Genomic DNA, 25420 nt, shown 5'->3' with positions numbered 1-25420 from the left:
GTGTTGCTCTACTCTGGTTAATCTCTCTGCATATAGAATATTATAAATGTCAAATCTGCGCTTTGCAGTTCATAGTTTAAATGTAAATGCATCTTTCACTGAACATCCTGTTCTTCATAGTCAAAATGATATTTTTACTTTATGTCAAATATTATCTTCACAGTGAATCAGGATCCACAGAATATTTTGAATGTCCAGAATTCACGTGTTTGTTTGTTTGTCTGATTGACAATGTTTGACTTTTACTTTAATGCTATAATGGTAACTCCTCTCTTTTGCTTTGTTGTTGTAAAGTAGCTTACTGTTTAGAGCTGAAACAATAGCTAATTATTATTATATGATTCTTTTTTTTTTACTCGAGTAAAGTACTCACAAATGTAATTTGAGTAAATGTACTAGTCATATAATTTCACCACTGACTCTGTGCACACGTGACCATGTTTCAGTATTTTTCTGACGTTTTGTCCGTCAAATAATCGATTCATTGATTACGTATATACTGTTTGTTTCAGCCTTATTTTCAGATCAAAACACATGTGGCTCTTTCGGACCGAGAGCTGAGTCTTTCAGCAGTAACTCTAGTAGTAACTCGTGCAGCTCAAGAGGCAGATGTTGCGGAGGTTTCGGGTCATGAGAAGGTGCGCACCTTCCGACGCCCCTCCTGACGCACGACGACGATGCAGCCTGCAGTCTGTGGTCCTCCGCTGCAGTCCGGCGCCTCGGTTCAGCCGACAGCCGCTTCGATCGCTCCGACCAGAGGGGGGCTCTAACGGACTTCTTCCTCCCGCTTCACGGTGGTTTCGAGTTGGCATAAAAAGGAAACGACGGCTGCGCTCCTCGTCGCTCCCAGCGGACGGAAGAGGACTTACGGTAGTTAAACGGTGCCGGCGCTCGGTGCTCTCGGTGCTCGGTCGCGCTGTTTTGGTTCGCGCGCTGGACGCCGCAGGACGATGAGACTTGAAAGCGTTTTTAAACTTCTCCCGTGCGTTGCGTTTTTACTCCCTCACGTAATGCACGCTCAAACAGGTAAGCTCACCCCGCCACCCACCCACCTCTTTATGTAAATCACAAACTTGAGTTTGACTGTTGTTATGTGCTTTGTAAAATATTTTTAAATATACAAACTAATATTGAATCACTGTATACCAAAGAGCTCTGATTCCCCTGCTAGTTTTTTTGTCCCTCTGCCAAAAAGAAGCTGACACCTTCTCATCCCTCATGTAACTGTCATCCAAGGACAGATACCTCCAAGTCTCATGGTCAGATCCGTGCTGCCGTGGGAGGCAGAGTTTTCTCTTTTTTCTTCTTTCACCCAACATGGTGGCAACACAGCAGGACAGGATGTCAGAGTTCCTGTCCAGCTGATCGGGACTGAAGCAGCCATGGTGTTGAGAATGAAAAGAGTCTATTGGCAGCTCTGTGCTGCGGAGGACCTTTCACTTGACCTCTCAGGTCAGGCACAGAAAACACGTCCGGTAGCTTCTTGGTTCACAGCTCGGGGGGTCTTCATCTTCGCTCTCACTTTTGTGGCCTTTATGCTTTTATCATCATGTTACGACTTCTATGGTCACACACGATACACCTGGAGCCTCTCTCTCTCTCTCTCTCTCTCTCTCTCTTGACTTCTTTTTAGTCACCTGAGGTCTCTTCCTGATCTTGATTTTAAAATAACTAAAGAACCATCCCTAACATGTCACCACCAACTCTTGAAAAGCCTCAAAGTCTCTGGCTTTGCTTCTCCAGCTGATAACCATTTTTGTTTTCCCTCCATTCATTCGTCCTCAACTACTTTTATGTCCCGCTAACCAGAGGTGTGGACAAATCTGGTGACTTTTAAACTTGACTTGACAAAATCAAAACTCAACTTGGACTTTAACACCAATGACTCGTGACGTCACTTGGACTTGAGCGTGATGACATGAAAACACTTCATACCTTCCCATATTTTTCCAACGTTAGTTGAACAACAAGACAGGACAGAAACGTACATGAATGAATTCCGTTGTCTTATCAAACTTGTTTTACATTTAAAAAAACATTTGTGATTTATGGAAATGTATTATATTATTACTCTACATTTGTTGAAACGTATTATGACTTCAGTTAAACCCAAAGTTTAGGACTTGGTCCCACCTCTGTCGCTCTGTCCGTTCGACTCACAACAAAACCCTGCAGCGCCGTGTCCCCTGGCTGCGTTGACGTCCTCCTCGGCCAAAGTTTGAAAGATGTTGTAGTCTAATTTTATTGTCCGCTCTAATGATCCCTGAGCACTTAAACAGTGTGTTTAAGAGTCCTCCTTTAACCTTTGGCCTGCTGACCTTTCCTTTCTCTGTAGCAGGTTCAGGACTTCCTTCTACTCCAGAAAGGTTTGAACGTAAAGAGGATGTCCGTCATTTAGATTAGATTGTTTTCTGTGTAAAACACACTGAGGATTTACTCTGTAATGATGCACAGAAGCAGTTTGAATGATGTTTCCACCCGCTCTTTACCACAGGCTGATGGATACTTGATGAAAGTACTTCCTCCCTTTATGTTACAGCTCACGGTGAACCAGCAGTCACATCCTGCTGGGAAAACCCATTAATAATAATTCACTTCACTTAACACTCGACCTCTCTGGTCGGGGACTGAAGACGTTGCTGCAGTTTTCTGCACAGAAGCCGAGTCGGTGACTTCTGGGTTACAGCTTGGATCTTTTTCTTCCTCTCTGTTCTCACCTAATTTCCCAATCGTGGTCGCCATTAGTTGTGCCAGTAACCTCACAGACAGGATTTCCATTTTTTTAAAAAAGGTCCGGAAACAGGCTGGTTTCAGGCGTCTCTGTAAAAGAAATATATAAAATATAATTTCTATAGAAACTGTTGTGTTGAGAGTTGACTCGTGGCAGGAGGTGATGGCTGTTATTTTTGTGTTTCCTGAACTTCACATGTGATGAGGGTTTTCATGAGGTGGTAACATTGTTTGTTTGGCCAGATCTTCTTTTTAACAGATCTTTGAAGAAGGTGAAGTTATGAAAGGAAATCCCTCGTCTGTTTCATCACCCTAGTTCGCTTTGTTTACATCACTGTCACCAGCGTGGAGTGACGATAAAACCCCCGGTTACACATCCTAGTTCGGCTTGAGACATCCACAAACTGAATAGAATTGACGGTCAACAGAGGCTCTGGTCTGGGGGGCACCTGAGCCTGTGCCTGGTAGGCCCTTTGAATAATCCATCCACGGTCACCAACCTGTGCGGTACCTTTGGTTTGTGGACAAAAACACAGTAAATACTGGGATGTCGTGCCTCTTTGAAAGGTTGTTTAAAGGCTTTTAAGGAACTCAAGTTGTTTACATGACGTTGAGAGCTTTGATTGTTGATATTTGTTCCTAAAATGAGTCATTTTTCATATATTTGCATGTCATCGTAATATGTTCTGGTTTTGTAATTGCTGGTTGTGTTCAGCTCTACTCCTGTTCACGTCATATTTGTCAGTTTTGTCTTTTCTCAAAATTATTCATATCCAGTAAATGTATTCATATCCTAAACGATCAAACTCTGTCTGTCTCATGCATTTCCTGGTCTGTGTGCAAACCTCAACACTGAGCAGCACCAGACCTTTTTACTCGCTTTGAAATTCAATCTGACATGTTTCTCTTGAATACAGTCCAGCTGGACGGAGGACGTCCACAATTCACTATTTGTCCCGCAGACATCCGTCCATATATTCATATATATCATTGGTATTGACAGTCTTGGTGTCCATCCAGTGCTCATGTTGTCTCTCTGGCTGGACTTGCAGAGCCCCCTCCAGAGTGCGCGCCGGGCGGCCACTCCATCCTCCAGGACCCCTACCGCAGCACCACCTTCAGCTCCGGCTGGCTGCAGGAGTCGGCCCTGCAGGACTTCATCTGCGACCACTCCCTCGCTCCGGGCTGGTACCAGTTCCAGATCTTTGACAAGCCGGCCGGCATGCCCACCCAGTGTGTGGAGGTAAATGATCTGCATGTCACACAGAATATGAACTGTCAGGAGTATTTGGTAACGTCTGTGTTTTGGCTGACACGTCTTAATAAAGGACCTTTCCAGTGTTTTTGTGCGACCCTGCAAACAATTTCATCACCGGTGCTTTGGAGAGAGATACTTCCGTCTCACTCATTTGGGAATTTCTTTTGCAGAAAGCATGTCCGACTTTAATTTACACTGTTTGCACGAAAGAAATTGCTACATATAAATAAATAAATGTTATCACGTCAATCACTATTGTTTTTTTCAGTCTTTTAATTCTCTCGACACCCCATCTGTGAGCTCATATGGAGAAACTCTGAGGTGGCCTCTCTTTCCTCTCTTTGTTTAAAAAAAACTATACATATGAACTCGTGGACATCGTTATCAGTGTGTGTGAGTACATATTTATGAAAGAGAGTGCACGAGGAGAGCAGGAATGGGCCTCATTTCCTGCAGGCGTCCTGCTGTGTGGAGCCAGCAGAGTCTATCTGAAGTGTCAGCCTTCCCTCTGCCTTCCCAGGGCATCGCTGCTCTCCCTGGGGGATAGATATCCACAGGAGTGGGCGGTGGAAGGAAGAGAGGATCGCTCTGAACACGTGTCACATAATAAGGCGATGTCTTTATAATGACGGCGGATAAATGGCTGGATTAATCAAACTAATTGCCGCTTGAGAGAAGGGAGGAATGGTGCAAAGCTGCAATTATTACCCATTTCTGGTGCTGATAATAGCAAACCTTAGCACAGCAAAGAAACAACAGTGAAATCGTGTTCCCTATTGTTCTCCTCTCTCTCTCTCTCTAAACATCCAGGTGAACCACTGTGGGACTCAGGCTCCTGTGTGGCTGTCCCTGGGTGAGGGTGAGTCTCTGCCGGGGCCCCTGGAGGTGAGGCAGCTGACGGCCTGCGCCGCCTGGCAGCTCTTCCCGGGCATCAGCAAAGACTGCTGCATGTTCCGCATCCCGGTCACCGTCCGCAACTGTGGAGACTTCTATGTTTACCTGCTGCAGCCTACGCAGGGCTGCATGGGTTACTGCGCTCAGGGTAAGTCAGAACAGAAAGATCCATATTTGTGATAATGTTTTCTAAACGACATGCTGTTAACCGTTCTCTATGTGCTATTAAATCTATAATAACTGAATTAAACTCAAGCAGTGTTGCCAGGCTGCTTGCAGCTTAACTTGAATACAGATTTAGAGTTTTGCATCTCTGAAAAATACCTCAACTCTCAGTGACGTTCTTTTGAACCCAAATCTATAATACTTTACATACATATTCATAATGCGTTGAAATACATGAATAATCTGTCACACTTCTTGACACACCTTACTTTCTACACTGGGGCTCTTCAGAGCACAGTATTGAGATTTACAGCACGACCGGTTACCAATAAAATGAATGTGTGGCCAGTTTAGTTCAGAGTTTGTTTCACCTCCTGAGCGTAAAATGTTTCCATAGAAACCTGCAGTTTAATATACAATTAGTTCTGATTTATAAACGTAGTTAAACTGTTGATTGGAAGGTGTTTGAAGTGTCCTGTTATACGACTCTAAAAGACGAATGGAGATGTCTGCTAGCCATCTTCCACACGGCTCACATCTGCTTCATGTAAACATGAGGATGTGTTACTGTCACGAGAACACACCAGACAAAAGTTCAAGTGGGCCAAAATGTAAATCTTTAGAACAAAACTACAACAGAGTAATGAATGTGAGGCTATCCCATACTTTCCCGGATACACATCAACAATTTTCGACATAAGGCACTTTTAAACTAGATAAGATTTTAGGCCACATTCACACATGTAGTCGACATTTCCTGCATGGGATCAATATTCAGGGTAACCTGTAGCACCAATTCCACACCTCAAGACCGAAGAACATTTCAGGTACGACTGTGTTGTGAATGAAAGCGGTAACATTGCTTTTGCGTGGAGCAATCGAACCGATCACTTCGCTGATGACCCGACTCGTTTACGGGTTCACCGTTTATGCCAATGTTTTTGCGGGTGAATATTAATGACATTACGAGAACGTTGGCACCGCACATAAACAGCTCCCCGCCCGCCGTCTTCCTATAAATATTAAGAGACGTTTTTGTCTGCGTACGCGTAAATCAGGCCTTGCCCCGTCTCCTTATTCTTCTGTTGAGTTTTATGGCATTAAGCATCCGTAGGTGTTGAATGGAAATGTTCCTGAATGAAGTGCATGAATAGTGAAAATCCCTAGAGGTGCCTTTGAGGTTATCCCAGTAGTTCCCCGGGAACTGTGTTTGAAAGAGGCTTCAGAGACAAACTCACAGTCTCTTTCTCTTCCATGTAACAGTATCTATTATGTAAATGAATGTTGATTTGTAATTGAGTGCCGTTGTTGCTCTCCTATCTGTCTCAACAGAGATGCCGGACACTTCGCCCGCAGCGTCGCTGAGCTGCGGCCCCGACAGGGTGAACGTGGACGGAACATGTCAAAGTGAGGACCCTGCCGCTGTGTTTATGGCTTACGCTTGTCTCGCCGTGTTAGGTCAAACACCGCGACAATCGGGAGGTCAGGGAGTTGCCATGCGGTGAGGAATGCGCCGCCCGGCCCCCTCACCGCTCCTCTTAATGAGCCGAGCATGTGTCCCCCCGCCGTCCGCTGGGCCTCCTCTCCATGGTGACGGCCCTCAGCCAGGTCGTGAATTACGCCAGGGCGGGTTTCAGGAAGCTGGCACAGCCGCGAGGTTTAATGAGAGAAAGATGAAATATCTCTGAACAACAACTTGTTTTAGATAATACAATTCCCAAGCTCTCTCTCTTCTACTTTTGAATTCAGAGAGCAGGTCTTGCTGAATATTGAATATGAATTCATTTCCCTCAGTATAAGCTACTTTCCTCTGCATACAGATTTCCTTCATTTTTCAGTCATGACAAAGTTAATTTAGAAGAAGTTTTATTACTTTCCCAGAGTTTTGCCATTTAATCCATCTGGAATAGGAATTAGCATCAGTTTCCAGTCAAATTTTAGTACAATATTATATTTCTAGATGTTGATTTAATAGTAGCGATAAACTAAAATAAAGAAATGGTCCTGCCCAACTTTTAGCACACTGTATACAGATTACAATACATCACCTGGGTTAGAGCTCTGCTTTGAATGTAGATTGTGGCCAAAAATACATGAACACCTGAGCAGACCATGTTGATTGATTAACGTTAAATCCATATGTGATAGTTATACGTGCATTTATATGCTGCTGTAACAGCCTCCTCTCTTCTTGGAAGACTCTGCTCAAGATATCTGAACCTGATTGGGGTTGAGGTCAGGGATCTGTTGCACTGTCATGTAACAGGTTTCCCAAACTGATGCCACAAAAACTTCCATTACTTGGAAGTAATACTCCTGCCTGAACCACAAAAAACAGCTCCAGATCAAAAGTACAAGGTGTTTGGAGACCAGATGTCCACATCATTTTACAGTTTAGGATCCTGACTTCTTAAAGGGCCAGTATGTACGATTTGAAGGCATCTAGCAGTGAGGTTGCAGATTGCAACCAACTGAAACTTCTCCTGTGTGCCAAGCGTGTGGAAGAACTACGATGGCAGACGGGGAAAACATGACAGCTCCTCTCTAGAGTCAGTGTTAGGTTTGTCCGTTCTGGGCTACTGTAGAAACATGGCAGCCGGCTCTGCGAAGAGGACCCGCTCCAAATGTAGATGAAGGCTCATTGTAAGCTAACAAAAACACAACGATTCTTATTTTCAGATGAAACAATCGGCCCCCCCCTAAAAGCTACACACTGGCCCTTTGATAAAGGCTCAAAAACAGCTGGATTGGCTCCTTTTCCTCCTCTGTTTCGGTCTCTACACTACCAACATGCAGAGAATTAATTGCACAGACATCATCTAATCTAAAACACGTGTTAGACTCCACTAATCTACCCACTCCTTCTGCTTCTCTCCTGCCAGCAAAGCAGCCTCCCACTCCATCTGCACCAGTGATTGTCTCGGAGGTGACGGGAACCTCCGTCTACCTGAGGTGCAGCTTCGGGAGCAGCTCCAACAGCTCCCTGGGTTACGTGGTGGCCTGGTCCCGCCTCTCCCTCGAGGGCAGGAAGGAGGAGCTCAAACAGGAGACCACCATCCAGACCTCCGCCTGCATCGAACTGGACGGCTTCAACCTCCGTCTGGGGGACAAGGTGGGATGCAGAGTCCAGTTCATTTTCAAAACATTCTCATGTTTGAAAGTTGTTCGACCGGTGGGCGAAAGTTATATAATAAACAAAGTGAGGCAAACATCTGGAAAGAAAAAGAAACAAACGGATCAGAAAAGTTTCAAATTCATTGAGTTCTGTCAGTGGAAGACCCATCAATCAACTTCTGGAAATAAGACTCGCTGCTTAAATCAAAGATTTTGCGACTGAAGCGATTATTGAAACCTGTCAACATGTCGTTGTGTTTTACTGCTCGCTGTTCGTGTGTGACCTGCACTTAGCTATAAAACCTTTTATACGTGCAGGATTGTTTCCCTTTTATTTGCTGTGTCGTTCCTTCTGTTCTCTCTCTCTCTCTCTCTCTCTCTCTCTCTCTCTCTCTCTCTCTTCAATGTAGGCAAAACAATTTGTTAATTATCTTAAAGAAGTTGAACAAATCTCTCCCCCTCTCTCAGATTTACTGCTCCAGCTCCAGTTTCTTCTTGGACTCGCCCAACGTTCATGGTGCTTCAGTGCAAAGTCAGGAGTTCTTTGCTGGGATTATGGTATATCACAGCAATTTATGTGTGTGGCGTCTCTCAATGAACAGTGTGTGACTGTTGTTTGAGCAGTTCTATATGTCTGCATGCATGTCCGTGTGGTTCTGTCTGTGTGTATACTGTATGTACGTATGTATGGTTCACTGTATATATTGATACATATTTCAGAATTTGGAATTACTGCAGTTATCTTTCATGCAGATAGTTACAAGAAGATTAATACAAATATTTGTGCATAGGGAGCTAGAGCCAGGAGGATGTTAGCTTAGCTTAGCATAAAGACTGGAAGCAGGGGGGAAAAGCTAGCCAGGCTGTGTCCAAAGTTACATTATGATGCTTTCTTGCTGACGGTCAACATTTATCACAAATAAATCTCGAACTACACTATATTTACACTATATATACTAAAATCTCTGCCTCTGAATGTCATGCGATGGTGATGAAGGCTCTATGTAGAGAGGCGCTCACCAGTTTCATGCCTGTTTTGTGCAGCTACGACCAGAGGAGAGCAGTGTGTCCGAGGATGGGAGGCTGTATGAGCTGGTGGTGGAGAGCACAGTTCCTGTCCCGTGTCTGGAGGACTCGTCCTCCACAGAGCAGTGCACTCTGTCTCTGCAGCTCAGCACGAGCAGCACAGGTGAGGACTCACTGCTGAGTCATCACAGCTTGTGTGCAGCTTACAATACATTCACAGCACCTCTCATCCTTGTTGTGTCACAGATGACGGTTTGTTGGGTGCAGATCTGTCTCTGTCCTCCTGCGTGGTGGATCTGTCCCGGGGCCCCTGTAGGGACGGGGTTTGTAGCCGAGCTGTGATCCACTTCAGCCCCGTCACCGACTTTGTCAAAGATGGCAACAGGACAACCCGGATCTCCGTTAAATCCATCGTCACGCAGAATTTCCTCTGGAACGGGTACTCACCAGGACCAGTTGAGGTAAACGGATTCAAATTTGAAAGACAGTTATTTTATAATACTTTGTTGATTGTTTATTAATTCAAGAGGTTTGTGTTCTATGTTTAGTGTTCCTATTTAACGCTCTTTTTAAATTATTTTTCCTGTTCTGGTGCTCGCCAACCCAGGGTTCACTCTGGTTCTAAACGAGCTTTGTCTGCTCAGCGTTACACCTCACTATATTTGCGTTCTTTCGGCACCGGGTCGGCCTTTTTTGTAGTTTCCTGGCACCTGGTCGCCACGTTTCTATAGAGGTTGACGTTCCGAACAAGAAAATAGAGGCAGAGACAGTTCTAGTCGGTCATAAGGGATGATTCAGAAAACACATGATTACAGTACAGGAATGTACGGTTGGTTCTCCACTACATCTCTGAATAGGAATGAAACTGTCATTTCAGATAACAGTGAGCGACGTCCCCTCCGCTTACTGCTACTCCTTCACTGATCCTCACATCATCACATTTGATGGCAGGTACTTATTCAGTTCATCAGGAAACAGCATATTTTATCATGTGGTCATTTTAAATTGTCCATAGTGAATGATGTTTATTCTGTCATATGATAATATCTAATGGTCTGCACTAGACGAGCTGGAGGGCAAACAAACCTGTGAGTGTGTGTCTTTGTTTACGTACAGGAACTATGACAACTACCAAGTGGGCACCTTTGTCCTCTATAAGAGCGTCGCGAGGCCGTTCGAGGTCCACGTTCGTCAGTGGGAGTGCGGCAGCGTGGTGCACGCCGCCGCGTGCGCGTGCGGCTTCGTGGCGAGGGACGGCGGCGACGTCATCGCTTTCGACATGTGCAACGGGGAGATGGGGGAGACCAAACCTCACCTGTCTGTGAGGCACAGAGACCTGAGCAAGAGCGGCATCCGCATCACCGAGTCCTACCAGGGACGCAAAGTCACGGTGAGCGAGGACATCCGTCTAGAGAGACGGCACAGCTGAATGAATGTAGTTATACTCTCTCTATAATAAACACTCTCTATACACAGTTTATAGGTCAGAAATCATTACAACCTTCATGTGATAATCTTTGGGTGTTCGTAGATTACTTTCTCTTCTGGAGCGTTCGTTCGCGCCGACGTGTCCCACTGGGGAATGAGTCTGACGCTGAGAGCTCCCAGTTCAGACCGGGGCCACACTGAGGGCCTCTGTGGGACCTTCGACGGGCGGTCGGACAACGACTTCCACTCAGCAGGGGGCGCCACACTGGAGCACCTGCAGGCTTTCATCTCTGAATGGAGGTCAGTGGGTGCCACTTTCTTGTCCTGCCCAATGAGACATCTCTGGTTCTGTAGGCTGCATCACACCAACAGCATCATTAATTAAGAACAATTTGATAGATAGAGAGATATATAACTCTCTTAAAGGCCTGTAAAAGGGGTCTTTATTCATATATGTATGTAAATTGTTTAACATAGACAATCATTAGTACTAATATTACTGTTGTTGATTCTAATAATCAATTAATCTTTTAAAATCTTCTGATTGTGTATTATTATTGTTAATAGAATAAACTGTGTGAATGATTGAATTTGGAGGTGTGGCATTTACACATCACGCCACTTGATAAATGACTTCCGGCATAGGAAGCCTCCTCTCTCCTAGCTCCTCGTCTCCTCGAGGCACATTTAAGGGATTGGAAGATCCTCCATGAGGGGGGGACGCAAGAAAGTATAAGTTAGCGAAATGACGGGAACCCAGTGCTTTTTTACGAGAAAGGTATCTGTCGGTTGACACAAAAATGTTGGTAGTGCTTGTTAGGAGCAGTGATATGCAGACATATTGAGGTTTAATAGCTAGACAGCTTGCTAGCTATGTAGGATAAGAAACTTTAACGAACTCTGATTGGCCTTTTGATATGGACAAAATATCAAAAGTTCACAATATCAACTGCGTTTGCACAGGGCCCTCTATCAGGACCTGCAAAGACTCTTCTGTCAGACCCTGGTTCCTCCTCACTGACATCTCCTCCTCTCCTCTCCTCTCCTCTCCTCTCCTCCTCTCCTCTCCTCTCCTCTGTCAGGCTCCCTCCAGGCAGCAGCCTGTTTGACACCGCGCCGTCCCACATGAGCGCACTGAGCCCCCGCAAGTACTGCAGCTGTCAGGCCGGGCCCCGCCTCACATCCCCCAGAGTCCGCTCTCAACCAGCTGACTCCTCCTCCTCCTCCTCCGACTCCACCTGCTCCCATCACGGCAACGTGCACCTCACCAGTGTCATCCCCACTCTGGACGTCACGGCGGAGTACATCGGCTCGGTGGAGCTGCTCAAAGGCGAAGGAAGTGTCGGACAGCCGCTGCCTCCGGGTCGCTCCAGTCACAGCACCCAGGGTCGAGGTGGTGATGCTCGGCCGCGCAGGGACGGAGCTTCAACCTCGGCTCACAGCCAGCGTCAGACCCACCGTTACGTTTCCAACTCTCCGCACCAAAGCCTCAGCCAGTCTGATCTGGAGGGCTTCACCTACTTTTTCCCAGAGGACCACGAAGCGGCGGTTCCACCCGACGCTTCCCTCAAGTGGCCCACACCTTCTGGCCTGACCGAGCAGCAGGCCAGGACTCAGTGCCAGCAGGCCGTGGCGGGCTCGAGCATCGCGTTGGGTTGCCGGCGCCTGTTAGAGGAGTCGATAATTAGCCGGGCGGCGGCGATGTGCGTCGCCGACCTGCAGCTGAAGGACGAGCAGTCGTGGCTGAACGCAACTGCACCGCTGCTGGAAAACGAGTGTGAGAGGAGGCTGACGGAGGAGAGGAGCAGAGAAAAGGAGTACCAGGATGTTCTGGCTGTCCTCAAGTGTCCCAATCTGTGCAACGGGAACGGCCAGTGCTCAGAGTGGGGCTGCGTCTGCTTCCCAGGATTTGGGTCGTATGACTGCAGTGTGCTTTCTGGTAAAATACTAAATAAACATACACAGACGGACCGTATTCCCTTATTGCGGACATATCGGTAGAAATGCCAAATATGTTTGCGGTACTATAGAATTTAATTTACATTCCGCAGTCAGCGAGCTCTGACAACTCTATTGTTCAACTGTAAAATACCCCAAATTCTTAAAGAAAACCGATAACAAAAAAAAACAAAAGCTCCAACGCATAGTGCGTTAGATTAAACAAGCAAAACTACTTTTAATTGACCAACGAACAGTAAAATGCTCTTTTTGTTGTTGACGTTGTGAAGACCAGATCCCAGAGATCACCGAGCTGGAGAAGGAGGGTCTGTGTGATGTGCGACAGGGAGACTGCGCCACCGTCCAGGTCTCCGGTCAAGGCTTCAAGGACTCCTACGAGCTCAAGTGTGAGTTTGTGAAAGAAAAGGTACTTTGTCTCTGCTTCTTGTTCCGTTTCTTTATTCCCGTAGGGAGCCATTTATGTTTATTCTAGGCATGTCGTCTTATTTAGTTTAGATGTCTTGCGGTGTTATTTTGGAGGGGCATAGTTGACAGGAAAGGGGGGGGGGGGGGGGACAGGTAGACACATACTGTTCTCACCAGACCAGAGGAACAGCTACAAATCACAGAGTTGGGTTCATTCAACTGCTTCAATACACAACAATCTAAACTGCAAAACACGACTTATGGAAGTCTGTTGTACTGGGTCTGTGTACAATTATTCCTGCCTACCTGTATTTTAATGGCAACTGCAAAAAGGACATTGGAGAAGTTTGAAAAACTACCATTACAATCCGCTTGTTTGCCGATTGCATGCATCATTTTTCCTGATATGATATCTTTTTATTACTTAGCGGTTGTCAGAAGTTTTTTGGCCATGGAACTACAAACTGCAGACTAAGATATTATAGATAAGGTAGATAGTCAGAGTCAGTCCGTGTAATCATGATTCTGATAAACGTTCTGATCCCTTTTCAGATATTCTCTGTGAGACAGCTGATGTAGCTCAAAATATACTCATAGCTCCACCGGTGAAAGGAATACTTCAGCCACAACAATGACCATTTGTGTATCAATTACTCACCTTGTGTTACCTTACATTTTTGAAGAAAACATTGTGCATCCATGATGCATGAAGATAAAAAAAACAAGTAAAGTCTTGTTAACTATATATCAAAACATCCGTTTGCAAACTCTCACACAACTTGTGCTGCATAGTCCAAGTCTCATTTATCCAGTCGTATCCACACTACTTCACAAACACATGCGTCCTCACTAAAACGTTACTATTTATAACACTCATGACTCGTACAGACGAGTAACGCACCTGCAAAAGCGTGAAGTGGTTTATGCAGAAGTCTTTTAGATTTTGTCCATGTCTCTCTCTCTCTCTTTCTTGCTCCCTCTCTCCCTCTCTCTCTCGGTGTCTCTTGTCCAGTTCGAGGATGGGTACTGGGTTCTGGACGAGCCCCGGTTCGTCCTGGCCGTCTTTCTGGATGTGACGTCTCTGGAGTGCCAGCTCCCCCTGGAGGACAGCCGGGCTCCTGCAGGCCTGGACCAGGAGACGGAGACAAACCGACCACTGGCTCGCTGGCAGATCAAAGTTAGTCACGTCTCCAACCCTTTCTGCTGTACGAAGATCGATCCCGACCAGTCGATCTTGGTCTCGTACTCAGGTTTCTCTCTTCAAGCTTTTGTTCCTCCTTTCTTTCCTCTATCGTCATCGTCAATCCTTCTTGAAACTAAGGATTAGCATGACAATTCTGTTATGTTTCAGGTTATTTAATTATCTCAAAAGATTGTACAGTAAACCTGCACTGAAGTAATGAAATGTGAATGTTTGCTGGTTTTATACGCTGGCTTCAGTTGTGGAAAGCGTCCACAGACTCCAGCTTCGTGGTTTATTTACTCAGAAGTGGGAAAAATTGGAAATTTATTTGTGAACTCAACTGCCAAGCGGTTAGATTTGGTAAATAGGACCAGCATCGTGTCTGTAGTTCACCTCACTGCTGTACGGTTCAGTTTATTTGTTTGATGCCTTTTCCCAGTGACTCACAGTAATCAAGCTTCTGCTGATGGCAGGTTTCCAACGACGGCTACAGCTTCAGTAACGCCAAAGTACTGACTCTGTACGACGGAGCCTGCCAGATCTGCAGCGTCGACACCGAAGTCCTCTGCACCCTGAGGGTAAGACGGCTCTCTTCATAGCGGTGTTCATTTAAAACAGAGATCCAACAGTAAAGCAACATCTCCAGCTTTGCGTCGTCCGCTAACGAAGAAGATATTTCTCTCTGTGCTGGAGATGTCAGTCAGTTCAGTTCCATTTTATTCACAACACAGTAAAAAAAACAATAAATAAGTACAATCAGAAGACATAATGGAGATTAAAATGGTTAAAATATATTAATTTACAATAATATAAAACAAGATAATCATATTTTGATATCTTTATTTTTGATATCAGTAACATATTTATGATTATAATGTAGATTTACATTATTTTGTATGGTAAAGTGTTATTTTTAAATATATTTAGTTTTTAGAACAAACATCACTTCTAACTCCAGCCATGTTTTCTGCGGGAGAGTGAACATTCATCATGCAACTGTAAATAATAGCGGTACACCCTCTGAGTCTAGTGATGCTGAATGTGTGAGGTACACAGGAAACGATCACGTTTGTTTTCCTCGAACTTTCCTCGAAGGTTCATTTTGTTGGAGTGTTTCACAAAACTCTCCTTGTTCTCCTGCACGCAGGCCTCACTGAGGCGGGTCAGGCTTCAGCATGTTTTCTGTCATGAAAGGCAGTTTGTTTCAAAGAGAAATAAAACACTGAACATAACTGTTTTATTTATTGTCTTGGCTTCCCAGGAGAAAACCTGCAGCATTGACAGCCTGTGCTACAGCGAGGGGGAGTCCAATCCCAGCAGCCCTTGCCTCACATGTCGCCCAGACTCGTCCAAACACACGTGGTCCCTAGCGGAGAGTACGTACATTATCACGCTCACCTGGTTTGTCTCAGGGAGTCTAGGCGATACCGTACACGATGTGAGACTGAGACAAACGATTTGAATGTGTCGCAGTAGAGCTGCCGTCGCCGAGCGTTGCAGCTGGTAGTGGCTCCGGGCTGTTTTGATCATTTGTCAGCAGCTCTGTGCAGATCGGAGCCATTGAAGTTTGCTTCAGTCCCCCGGCGCTGATACGAGGACGGCTTTACCTCGTTGTTGCACTTTCTGGCCGACTTTGCCTCTTCACCTGAAAGTAGGTCAAACGGCGCTCCGCTCCGTTCAGAGGAAACGACAGAATGTGTAGCGTCAGATCACTGCTCTGACTGATGAGGATACCAGGACGCGCTGTGGATCATTGACAAATCCTTTCTTCATGCATGCAGTCAATGAATGATTCATCTATTTATTCAAACGTAGAGTCTGATCTGTACTTTCAAGGCTGATGCTGATGTTTTAGAGTCAACAAATCCTGAAAGTTAAACATGAACAAACATTCTTCATGCATTCCTTAAATCTGTACGTTTCAACCAAGACGTGCACTCAGCGGGTCATGTCACAGTTGAAAGATCAACATCAGAAACAGCAAATAATGTCAATTGTAAACACTTGGCATCAAATGAAATTAGTAATCAGACACATACAATATGCACGTCACATCCTCTCTCTCTCATATCGCTGCCAGTAAACCCTCCACTGATCTCTTTGAATAAAGGCAACAATGACTATAAACCACAACAGAAAAATACCATAAAAATATGCTAATGTTATGTTAAAAAATGTAAAAATGTAGCTATTATAAAAGTGCTGAATGAAGCACTGTGTGGTGTAAGAAAGGCTGCGTTGTGAATATTAAATTATTTTTTTTAAATTTGAAATATCTAATAATAATAATCTTTTTACTCTTTTCGTTTGTATTTTCTATACTGCAATTTCTTGTCATTTATTGGCCAATTTGAGCCGACACAGACGCGTCAATGATGAGCTAACATCAGACGATATAACTGCCGAGCTATTGTTCTGTTCGAGCTCTGTCAGAACATGTGTTCTTCTTACCTTTTAATAAAATGTTTGAACGTGAGACGAATCAGGTCTGCAGAACAGTCTGTCACTCACCTCATCGTGACTCACTCATCGCTTTCTTCTTCAGTCTCTCACTCCCTCCCTCCCTCCTTCGTGTTTCACCTCAGAGAACGAGCCTCCGGAGCTCCAGTCGTTGCCGTTTGGTCTCCGGTCCTTCCAGGGAGAGAGTTTCATCTACCAGCTGCAAGCCCGGGACCCCGAGGGCTCGGCGGTGCTCTTCACCCTGGCATCGGGTCCCGAGGGTGCGTCTCTGTCTCCGGCCGGCCTGCTGATGTGGAAGGCCTCAGCTGAAACTACAGACACGCACACTTTCCAGTTTACTGTGACGGACGACTGTAACGCTGAAGCCAGAGTCTCCATACAGGTGATGCTGGGTTTGTTGTTTCTCTTGTGTATGTTTGTGAGCTGGTACAGAATACAGTTAGGGTTAGATTACAGTGGAGAGTTGAGTTCAAGTGGTCTAGATGTTAGAAATAAATGGTTTTATAAATGGATTTTATTTCAAACTTGGACAAATAATAAGAAAAACTAGAAAAGAATCACCATTAAAATGAACAATAAACATGTCCAGCAAATTCTAAATAAACTAAATTAAGAAATAAATGTTCGCAAAGGAGTCGGCAGAGGTAAACACTTGAAAGGTCCTTCCCCTTTCTATAGCTTAAATAATAATGATTATTGTAATCATACATGCACACAATAACAAAAGTTGTACATCCTTTAAATCTAATTATTTAAAAAAATATTTCTGTAGATATGTTATCTTTTGTTTCTGAAGATAAATGGATCATAAACGATGTGGATGCTGTTTTCTCAGCATTTATATATATTTATGTATTTATATATATCTATGTATTTGTATATATATTAGGTTTAACCAGACTCTTTTACAGTTTCCCTGCAGCAGTAACGTTGGCCCTAATTTTTTGGTTCAACAGCAACTCATCAGTGTACATAGAGGGAGGGATGGGTGTCATTTAAGATCCAAAAGAGGCAAACCTGCGTTCATTAGCCCACCACAGCCTTTGATACATGAGCCTTTGTTTGTTCCTCCCACTAGAGGGCGCTAATGATGTGACGTTCTCTGCTCACACTGACACACCAGTAATTCTAAGCAGGTTGTGTATTATGAAATTACCAATAATATTTGCTTGTAGATTTAATTTGTTTTGTGTTGATGGATATTTTTTTCCCCACAATGCAATACACCCAGGAAATAAAAGAGCTGCTCACAGCCGCAAAACAGATTCAGATTCAGATGGTGAAAAAACAGCTCCCGGGACATCTCAGAAAACACAAATCTAATCTCAAAGTCTCTCTCTCTCTCTCTCTCTCTCTCTCTCTCTCTCTCTCTCTCTCTCTCTCTCTCTCTCTCTCTCTCTCTCTCTCTCTCGCTCTCTCTCTCTCTTTTTCTGCCAAATTAAATTGGCAATTCTAAAGTCCCAGTTTGATTGACATCTTGTATCATTTCCTGTTCGGATAAAGACACTTCTTGTACACAGACTGTATTTCTATGTATTTATCCAAAGTGTGATTTCTATTAATGGCAACACTTGTCGCTGTCCTCTCACTTCCTTCCTGTTTCTTTGCATCTTTCTTTTTTTTTGCGTTACTTTTTTCACAATCCTCCTCGAGGGGTCATTGTGGAATAAAGAAAGTCTAAAGAACACCTAAAGCCAGGCGCATGAAATACACGACCCGTCTGCCACCACATTGTTTTCAGATTACAAACCTCTCCTTCAGGTGTCCGTGCGCTCCTGTGGATGTCTGAACGGAGCCTCCTGTGTGACCAACGTCCACCTCCCCCCCGGCAGCGGAGAGTACCTGTGTGTGTGTCTCGACGGATTTAAAGGTGGAAGGTGCGAGGTGGACGTCGATGACTGTAAGCCTAACCCCTGCAGGCTGGGCCGCTGCAGTGACGGACCCAACTCCTTCTCTTGCACCTGCCCACCTGGAATGACAGGTAGGGGGTCAACCTGCACAGCTGTTTCCTTCAAACCTCCCCATCAGTAAAAGGCTTAGAAGCAATTCTGATTGAGTAGATTTGTGCCTGCAGGGCTGCACTTTGAAGGGGATATTAAGTGATGTGGGACCTTATCGATGCCCAGAGGAATTACAGAAACATTGATTCTCCTGCAGAAGTTCAAGCTGCCATTTAGAGGATCGCTATCTAACAACCAGGATCTTGTTTTTGAAGTTGTGGCCGTCATTCCTGTTAGTTTTCTTACATTATAGTCACCAAGTGCAAAGAAAAGAGACTCAAAGATGTGCCTGCTCGATGTGTCTGGTCTGGTTTTACTTCCAAATAAATGCTTTTAGAATTTCTGTTTCGTTTATTTTTCATTTTAAAAAGACACTTACATGGTTAAAACAACAACTTACATGCACAATTTAAAGAACAACAAGAAGAACACAAAACAACTCAAACTCCATTGTGGCCCTTGTTGTAGTTGGATGTTGTGTCGGTGTGTGCGTGTGCATGCACGTACCTGCGCTTGGAGATAGTAAATAAATAAATAGAGGTAAAAGTCATTGCTTGTTCCACATTCCTGTTTACAGCCGAGGCTGCAGGTGTCACTTAATCCCCAGAACTCTGTTATCATCTCCTATAACGTTGATGGCCCCAAATTGGTTTAAGAAACTCTACATTTCCCTTTAAGCGACACCTTAATAACAAGAATGGTACTTAAATGGTGCATTATTGTAGCTTAATAAAACGTATTGCCCCTCTAATGGGCTTCACAGCATGCAATAAAGGCTTCTCACCTGATTTCTTCCCTTTTAGTTGTTTTTTTTAAGTCATGCCCGGTGTTTCGTGTGCTTTCAGGCCGTACATGTCGAGAAGACAAAGACGAGTGCGTCTCTCAGCCTTGTTTCCCCGGAGTGGGCTGTAACAACACATTCGGCTCCTTCATCTGTGGAGTCTGCCCACAAGGATACAGAGGTGACGGGAAGATCTGCACACGTAAGTCCTCGTGTTAGTAATGGGTAGTTAGGATAGAGCAGGCCGGAGATGTTCTATATTTTTGTTCTTCAATAAATTGTGTTAAACGTTAGCACAGTCTTGGTAAAGGAAGAGGGAGCAGAGGGTTATTCAGTCATCCTACACACTGTCCCTTTAAATAATGCTGATCGAATGCTTATTCACCTGTAGAGGCAGTGAGTGCAGCTCAAGGATATTCTCATTTATTGTCTCTTTTTTTAGGCCATATCTTAAGAAGTACATCTGTCTCATTTTGCTCTTGGTTTCATGCATTCTTACATAAATTAAAACTAATTGTTGTTTGTTTTTCATCCATTTCGTGCCCCTCCAGTCAAAGCGATGACCACGCCTGCACGAGCGCCGCAGGGTTCCCCGAGGCCCAAACCCTCGGGCTCGTCGGCGTGCTCCAGGCGGCCGTGTCACCCGGGAGTTCATTGTTTCGAGAGCGCCCACGTCTCAGCGGGCTTCGTCTGTGGACCCTGTCCTGCTGGTCTTCATGGAAACGGACGAACGTGCACGACGACAGGTGAGAGGGAAGCGAAGCAAATCGCTCAATTTATAACTGATGCGGACGAACGGACACGTTGTGTACTTTTTGATTGTTAACAGCAGGATATATATATATATATATAAATACTAAAAATAGTTTAGTTTGAAAATCCTCAAGCAAGTTTCAATTATATAATATTAGTTGGTTATCAAAGGTGTTTTAATGTTGATGTATATTTGTGTTTTTTAAGTCGTGTCCTCTAACTTCCAGTATTTTACAGGTCAGGGGACAGTCTCCAGCGGAGCAGATGGTCATATTTACATCACCAAATCAAATTCCAGCAAGGAAATGACTCCCACCTCCTCTTCGTCGTCTTCATCGCCTCCCAGACGACCCGCTGACAGGCGGACGAGACCAGAGGCCACCATCCCCAGTATCAGGAGAGTTTGGTCCACAGACGTCCCAGCGGGGGCGGAGCTGCACCCCGACCTCACCGCCGGGGTCAATCGGGGTCACCATGTGACCTGCGCCGACTCGCCCTGCTTCCCCGGTGTTCCCTGTGAGCCCACCGTCACCGGGTCCTTCAGGTGTGGACGCTGCCCCTACGGCTACACCGGAGACGGAGTCACCTGTAAAGGTACGTAGAGTCAACGTAGTCGTAAAAACAACTTCCTGTTTCGGTTTGATTCTATCATTCCTTCATCGTGTCAAATAGAAGATGCACTTTAGTGTGAGACAAAGTAAAAAAAAAACGTCTTTGTGCCGGTGATTCTGTCACATTTATGTAAATTATATGCAAATCCCATCATCTTTGTTGACATATTATTTGTAGGTGAGGCTGTTTTAATCACAGCTGTTCGCAACACTTTACATCACTAACTCTTGGTATTTATGGGGAAAACACATCAGATATATATGGGAAAATGTGTCAAATGATATATATAATATAGCATGTTTTGACAATTTTAGAACATAACTTGACTGAAATATTGCACATTTTAAAATAAGTAGAAAGGCATCTTTTGTCTGTTTTAAAGGGACTCTTCAGATGTTTGGAAGTGGGCTTGTTTGAGGTACTCATCCGTAGTTAGTCACCTACTGTAGATGGAGGTCGGCACGCGGCAGCACAGCACAGGAGCAAAGCAATGTACTGCTGTGGACGGGGGCGGCAGCAAAACACATTTTAGACGATTTTATTAGTTATAGAATATTTAGAATATTGTCACTTTTAAGCTAAGCCGTTTTATCTTCAAAGCCACGAGGCTCCTTTGACAAAAACAGTAACGTAAGTTGTCGGTCTCTGCCTTGATTGGTTCGTTAGTTTGTGATATAGTGTGACTGTTATGTTGGACTGTTTCTCCAAACTCCTTCTACTGTAGTTAATACACTGACTTTGGAGAAGTGCCTCATACAACCCCACTTCAAAAGATCCAAAAAAGCTTGAAAGGATACGTTACATTAGGAGGTAATTCATTGTTCCCTCCCCACATCATGAGTGGATTTCTTCAAGTAAACTCGATGATTTGATTCCAGCTGTGTGCAGGTACCAGTGTGGGAGGAACATGGAGTGCACTCTGCCCAACACCTGCACCTGCAAGGAAGGCTACACCGGATACAGCTGTCATATCGGTGAGAGGGGAAACATGTTGACGGAGCAACGCCTTGTTTATTTTGGGTGCTGGAATACACGTTTGTTATTCATGTAATCATTCTCGAATGCACCTCTGCCGACTCGCTCAGTTTTTAAGACGGTTAACCTCGGAGTGCTCCGCATTACCGTTAAATCGCCTCCGAGGGATTTCACCTCATTCATCTCGTCGCCACTTTTCTCCCCTCTCAGCCGTGTGTCGACCCGACTGCAGGAACCAGGGGAAGTGTGTGAAACCTGATGTGTGCGAATGCGCCGCGGGCTACAGCGGGCCCACCTGTGAGGAAGGTAAACCCGAGCTCATATTCACACCTGTCTTAACATGCCGACACACAGAATACTGATGAGGATCCCTGTGTTGTTGTCACAACCCTGTGTGTGTGTGTGTGTGTGTGTGTGTGTGCAGCGAGCTGCGAGCCGCCCTGTCAACACGGAGGCACCTGTCTGGCCAGAAACCTGTGCACCTGCCCCTACGGCTACGTGGGACCCAGATGTGAAATCAGTGAGATGTCGCTTAAGTACTTTGACCGGGGGAAGCAGTTTCTGATGTGTTTACGATTTGTGTTCAAGTGGCAGTCTGGGAGATGTACAGTGTTGTCTGTAAGTAGAAGGACAGTGACACACTTTGAAATGAAACAATGACTCCGAGGTGAAAGTGCTGACTTTAAAGGAATAGTTGAACATACGGGAAATTAGTTTCTTGCCGAGATTTGAGTTTTTAGACAAACAAGATGTACTGTGTATATTTGCAAGCTTCAGTGGTGCAGTGGAATCTTGCAAATCCCATTAGTTGCACTGATTTTTTCACTGATTATCTGTCTCATGTACTACCGTCAGGATGAAGTGACAGTTTTAACCAAAAAGCTATTTTTATTAATGTTACCAACTGTAGCTTCAAGGCAGCACCTAAACCTCAGTCACTGTTCTATTTTTAATTATAAGAAGCCAACATAATGAAATGTGTCACTTTCCCAGGTCCTTTAGACTGCACTGTGAGTCTTTACTGGTTCTGCGCTGCATGTCTCACCTGTAAATCATCTTTATGTCATTTTCTTGATATGGCACATCTGGAAGTGTGCGTGATAATTATTTATCCGTTTCAGTGGTGTGTAACAGGCACTGTGAAAACGGAGGCGAATGTGTTTCTCCTGATGTCTGCGAATGCAAACCTGGCTGGTACGGACCAACATGTAACTCAGGTACGACACCTGACACCTGACACACCGAGTGTGAATTCACACCTCAGTTACGTGATGTTTCTCCCAAAAAGTTCTCCTCACATCTAATATTTCATGGACCACATTGACAGTTCAGTAAATCCTCTAACATACAGGCTTTTCTCTGCCATACGCTGAGGACTGAAAAGAAAGCTTGAAATACGAACATTAAATGTGTGAGATCTCAACGTGGCTCCTTTGTCCTCCACAGCTCTCTGTAACCCCGTCTGTCTGAATGGAGGAACGTGCACGAAGCCCAACATCTGTGCCTGTCCCAGCGGCTTCTACGGCTCTCAGTGTCAAATCGGTAAAAACTGTGATGAATATCTATCACGCTGACACATTTTACTGCCCTGCTGTTCGACCTCAGAGAGCGAGTGCAGGAAATTCGAATCCTGATTCCATTTCAGCTACTAGGAGCCGACCTTTGAGGAGACTCTTCAATACAGTCGCAATCAGAGTTGAAGAGATGTGTTGTGTTGCTCACACTGGCTCTTTATTATGCCTCCGCGGTGGCGACAGCTGTGTCTCAAGGCATTTTGTTTACGAGTTGTCTGTCCGTCCGTACGTCCCGTTCTCATGAATGCCATATCTCAGGAACGCCAGGAGGGAATTCATCAAGGAGGAACCGATTAGAATGTTGTGGTCAAAGGTCACGATGTGTTCGGCCATAACTCAATAATTCATACGCTGATGTTTACATTTTCACAGAAATGTCTCGTAGGATAAAATGATGAAGTGATGATATTTGGGACAGATGTGGATGTAAACTCGACAGAGGTGTGCAACCGCGAGGAGATTCTAGTTTAAGCTCTGATATCATGGAGGTCCTGTTTTTCCTCCTCTGGTGAATTACTTATCCATTTAAGAGCATCATGATCCCTTTAACATTTATTCAATGTGGGTCACAAAACTGCAAAACCCAGAATCGTTTCTTTAGTCGGGGTTTCAATTAAGAGTTTAATGGAGAGTTTCCCAAAAGCTGTTTCAGTGGCACGAAATGTTTTTTGGTGTAGAAATGCCAGATTTAAAGAATGACAATTGCCAGAAATATCTGCACTTTTGATACAAACATGCCAACATACTTGGCTTTTAAAAAAGATGCAGTGCAGAGGGTTTATTTTCACTAAAACTATGTTGATTATTCAATGATCCCCGCTGACAGACATACTTAACTCCAGTCCAGGGTCAGCTACACAGACCTCGCTGAGGGGCTTTCTGTCTTATCGAACGCACCACTTTAAAAGATGGAGATGCTTTTCACATTTTTGCAGAAATTGTTGTACTTTTTATGACACAAGAATGCACAAGAGGTTGGAGGTTATGCCAGAGTTCAAGTCTCTGATTTACACTTCTATGAGCCTCCTGGTGTTTTATATTGTGTTTTTCAGCTCTATGCAGCCCTCCTTGTAAGAATGGAGGTCAGTGTATGAGGAACAATGTCTGCTCCTGCCCTGAAGGCTACACAGGAAAACGGTGTCAAAAGAGTGAGTACCATCACTGACTTGTTTCAAGTGATACCCTTCCGCCGGCAGCTTACAACTCAATATGTTAATCGAACGTGTTATCAAATGTGTTCCAGGTGTGTGTGAGCCGATGTGCATGAACAGAGGCAAGTGTGTGGGACCCAACACATGCTCCTGTGCGTCAGGATGGAGAGGGAAGAGGTGCAACATACGTGAGTGACTCCCACGTTTTATTCACATTCGACAAATACATGGCAGGTCATGTAGAGATCATGCACTGGTGTCATGTATTCAATCGGCATTTGTTTCCATTTGTTAGGGTTGTGTTAGGGTTTGGAAGGGTCGGGTTAACACACGTTACATTCCCAAAATAGGATGCGACTGGGAAAAGCATCTCATGTTTGTTTGTTTGTATAGATGTAAGAATAATTTTCGGCACAAAAAGTTGATTCCACGTCTTTGTCACTGCATCCAGGTAATGTCAGGGATGCAGTGTGGGAGATATGTTTGGTAAATCATTCCCCAAGCTGCTGTAGACTGTATTCATACTTCCCTCTTTTCCCATTGCAGCCGTTTGTCTGCAAAAGTGTAAAAATGGCGGCGAGTGTTTGGGACCAAACACCTGTCACTGCCCCTCCGGCTGGGAGGGTCTCCAGTGTCAAACACGTGAGTTCATTCGTGATAAAACAATGCAGTAATGTAGAGACACACAGTAGTTAACTTACCTTCTGTCCTACCTGAGCTTTGTCATCAGTTTGTAGTCAGAATAAACAGATTAATATCAGTATTTGATGTATTTCTGACTGTAATATTGATTCCCTCATCAGCGGTCTGTAAACAGCGGTGCCTGAACGGAGGGAGGTGTGTCCTTCCTGACTACTGCCACTGTCGGAGAGGCTACAATGGCCTCACCTGTGCAATTAAGGTCAGCATAGTAGTCACACTTCTTATCCAGTACACGTCTCTGTGTAGCTGA

The 25420-nt window shown here is 44.7% G+C and overlaps 1 protein-coding gene across 1 annotated transcript; it reads left to right on the top strand.

The window, feature by feature from the left end:
- Positions 1 to 950: 950 nt before the first annotated feature.
- Positions 951 to 25420, top strand: vwde (von Willebrand factor D and EGF domains; the record flags this gene model as incomplete). Its single annotated transcript, XM_079164453.1, has 30 exons — positions 951 to 1026; positions 3783 to 3973; positions 4799 to 5030; positions 6380 to 6454; positions 7930 to 8159; positions 8630 to 8719; positions 9206 to 9350; positions 9434 to 9648; positions 10065 to 10138; positions 10304 to 10577; positions 10719 to 10915; positions 11698 to 12554; positions 12844 to 12980; positions 13992 to 14156; positions 14636 to 14740; positions 15424 to 15538; positions 16748 to 17004; positions 18384 to 18603; positions 19468 to 19617; positions 19955 to 20149; positions 20394 to 20750; positions 21647 to 21742; positions 21954 to 22049; positions 22168 to 22263; positions 22865 to 22960; positions 23190 to 23285; positions 24370 to 24465; positions 24561 to 24656; positions 25015 to 25110; positions 25272 to 25420. The coding sequence occupies 30 exons, from the start codon at positions 951 to 953 to the stop codon at positions 25418 to 25420; spliced, it is 5274 nt and encodes a 1757-aa protein (XP_079020579.1).

This window comes from Pholis gunnellus (genome assembly GCF_910591455.1).
Source record: "Pholis gunnellus genome assembly, chromosome: 8".
Lineage (NCBI taxonomy): Eukaryota > Metazoa > Chordata > Actinopteri > Perciformes > Pholidae > Pholis > Pholis gunnellus.
The sequence above is the reverse complement of the archived record's forward strand: the minus strand, read 5'-3'. Positions and strand labels throughout refer to the sequence as shown.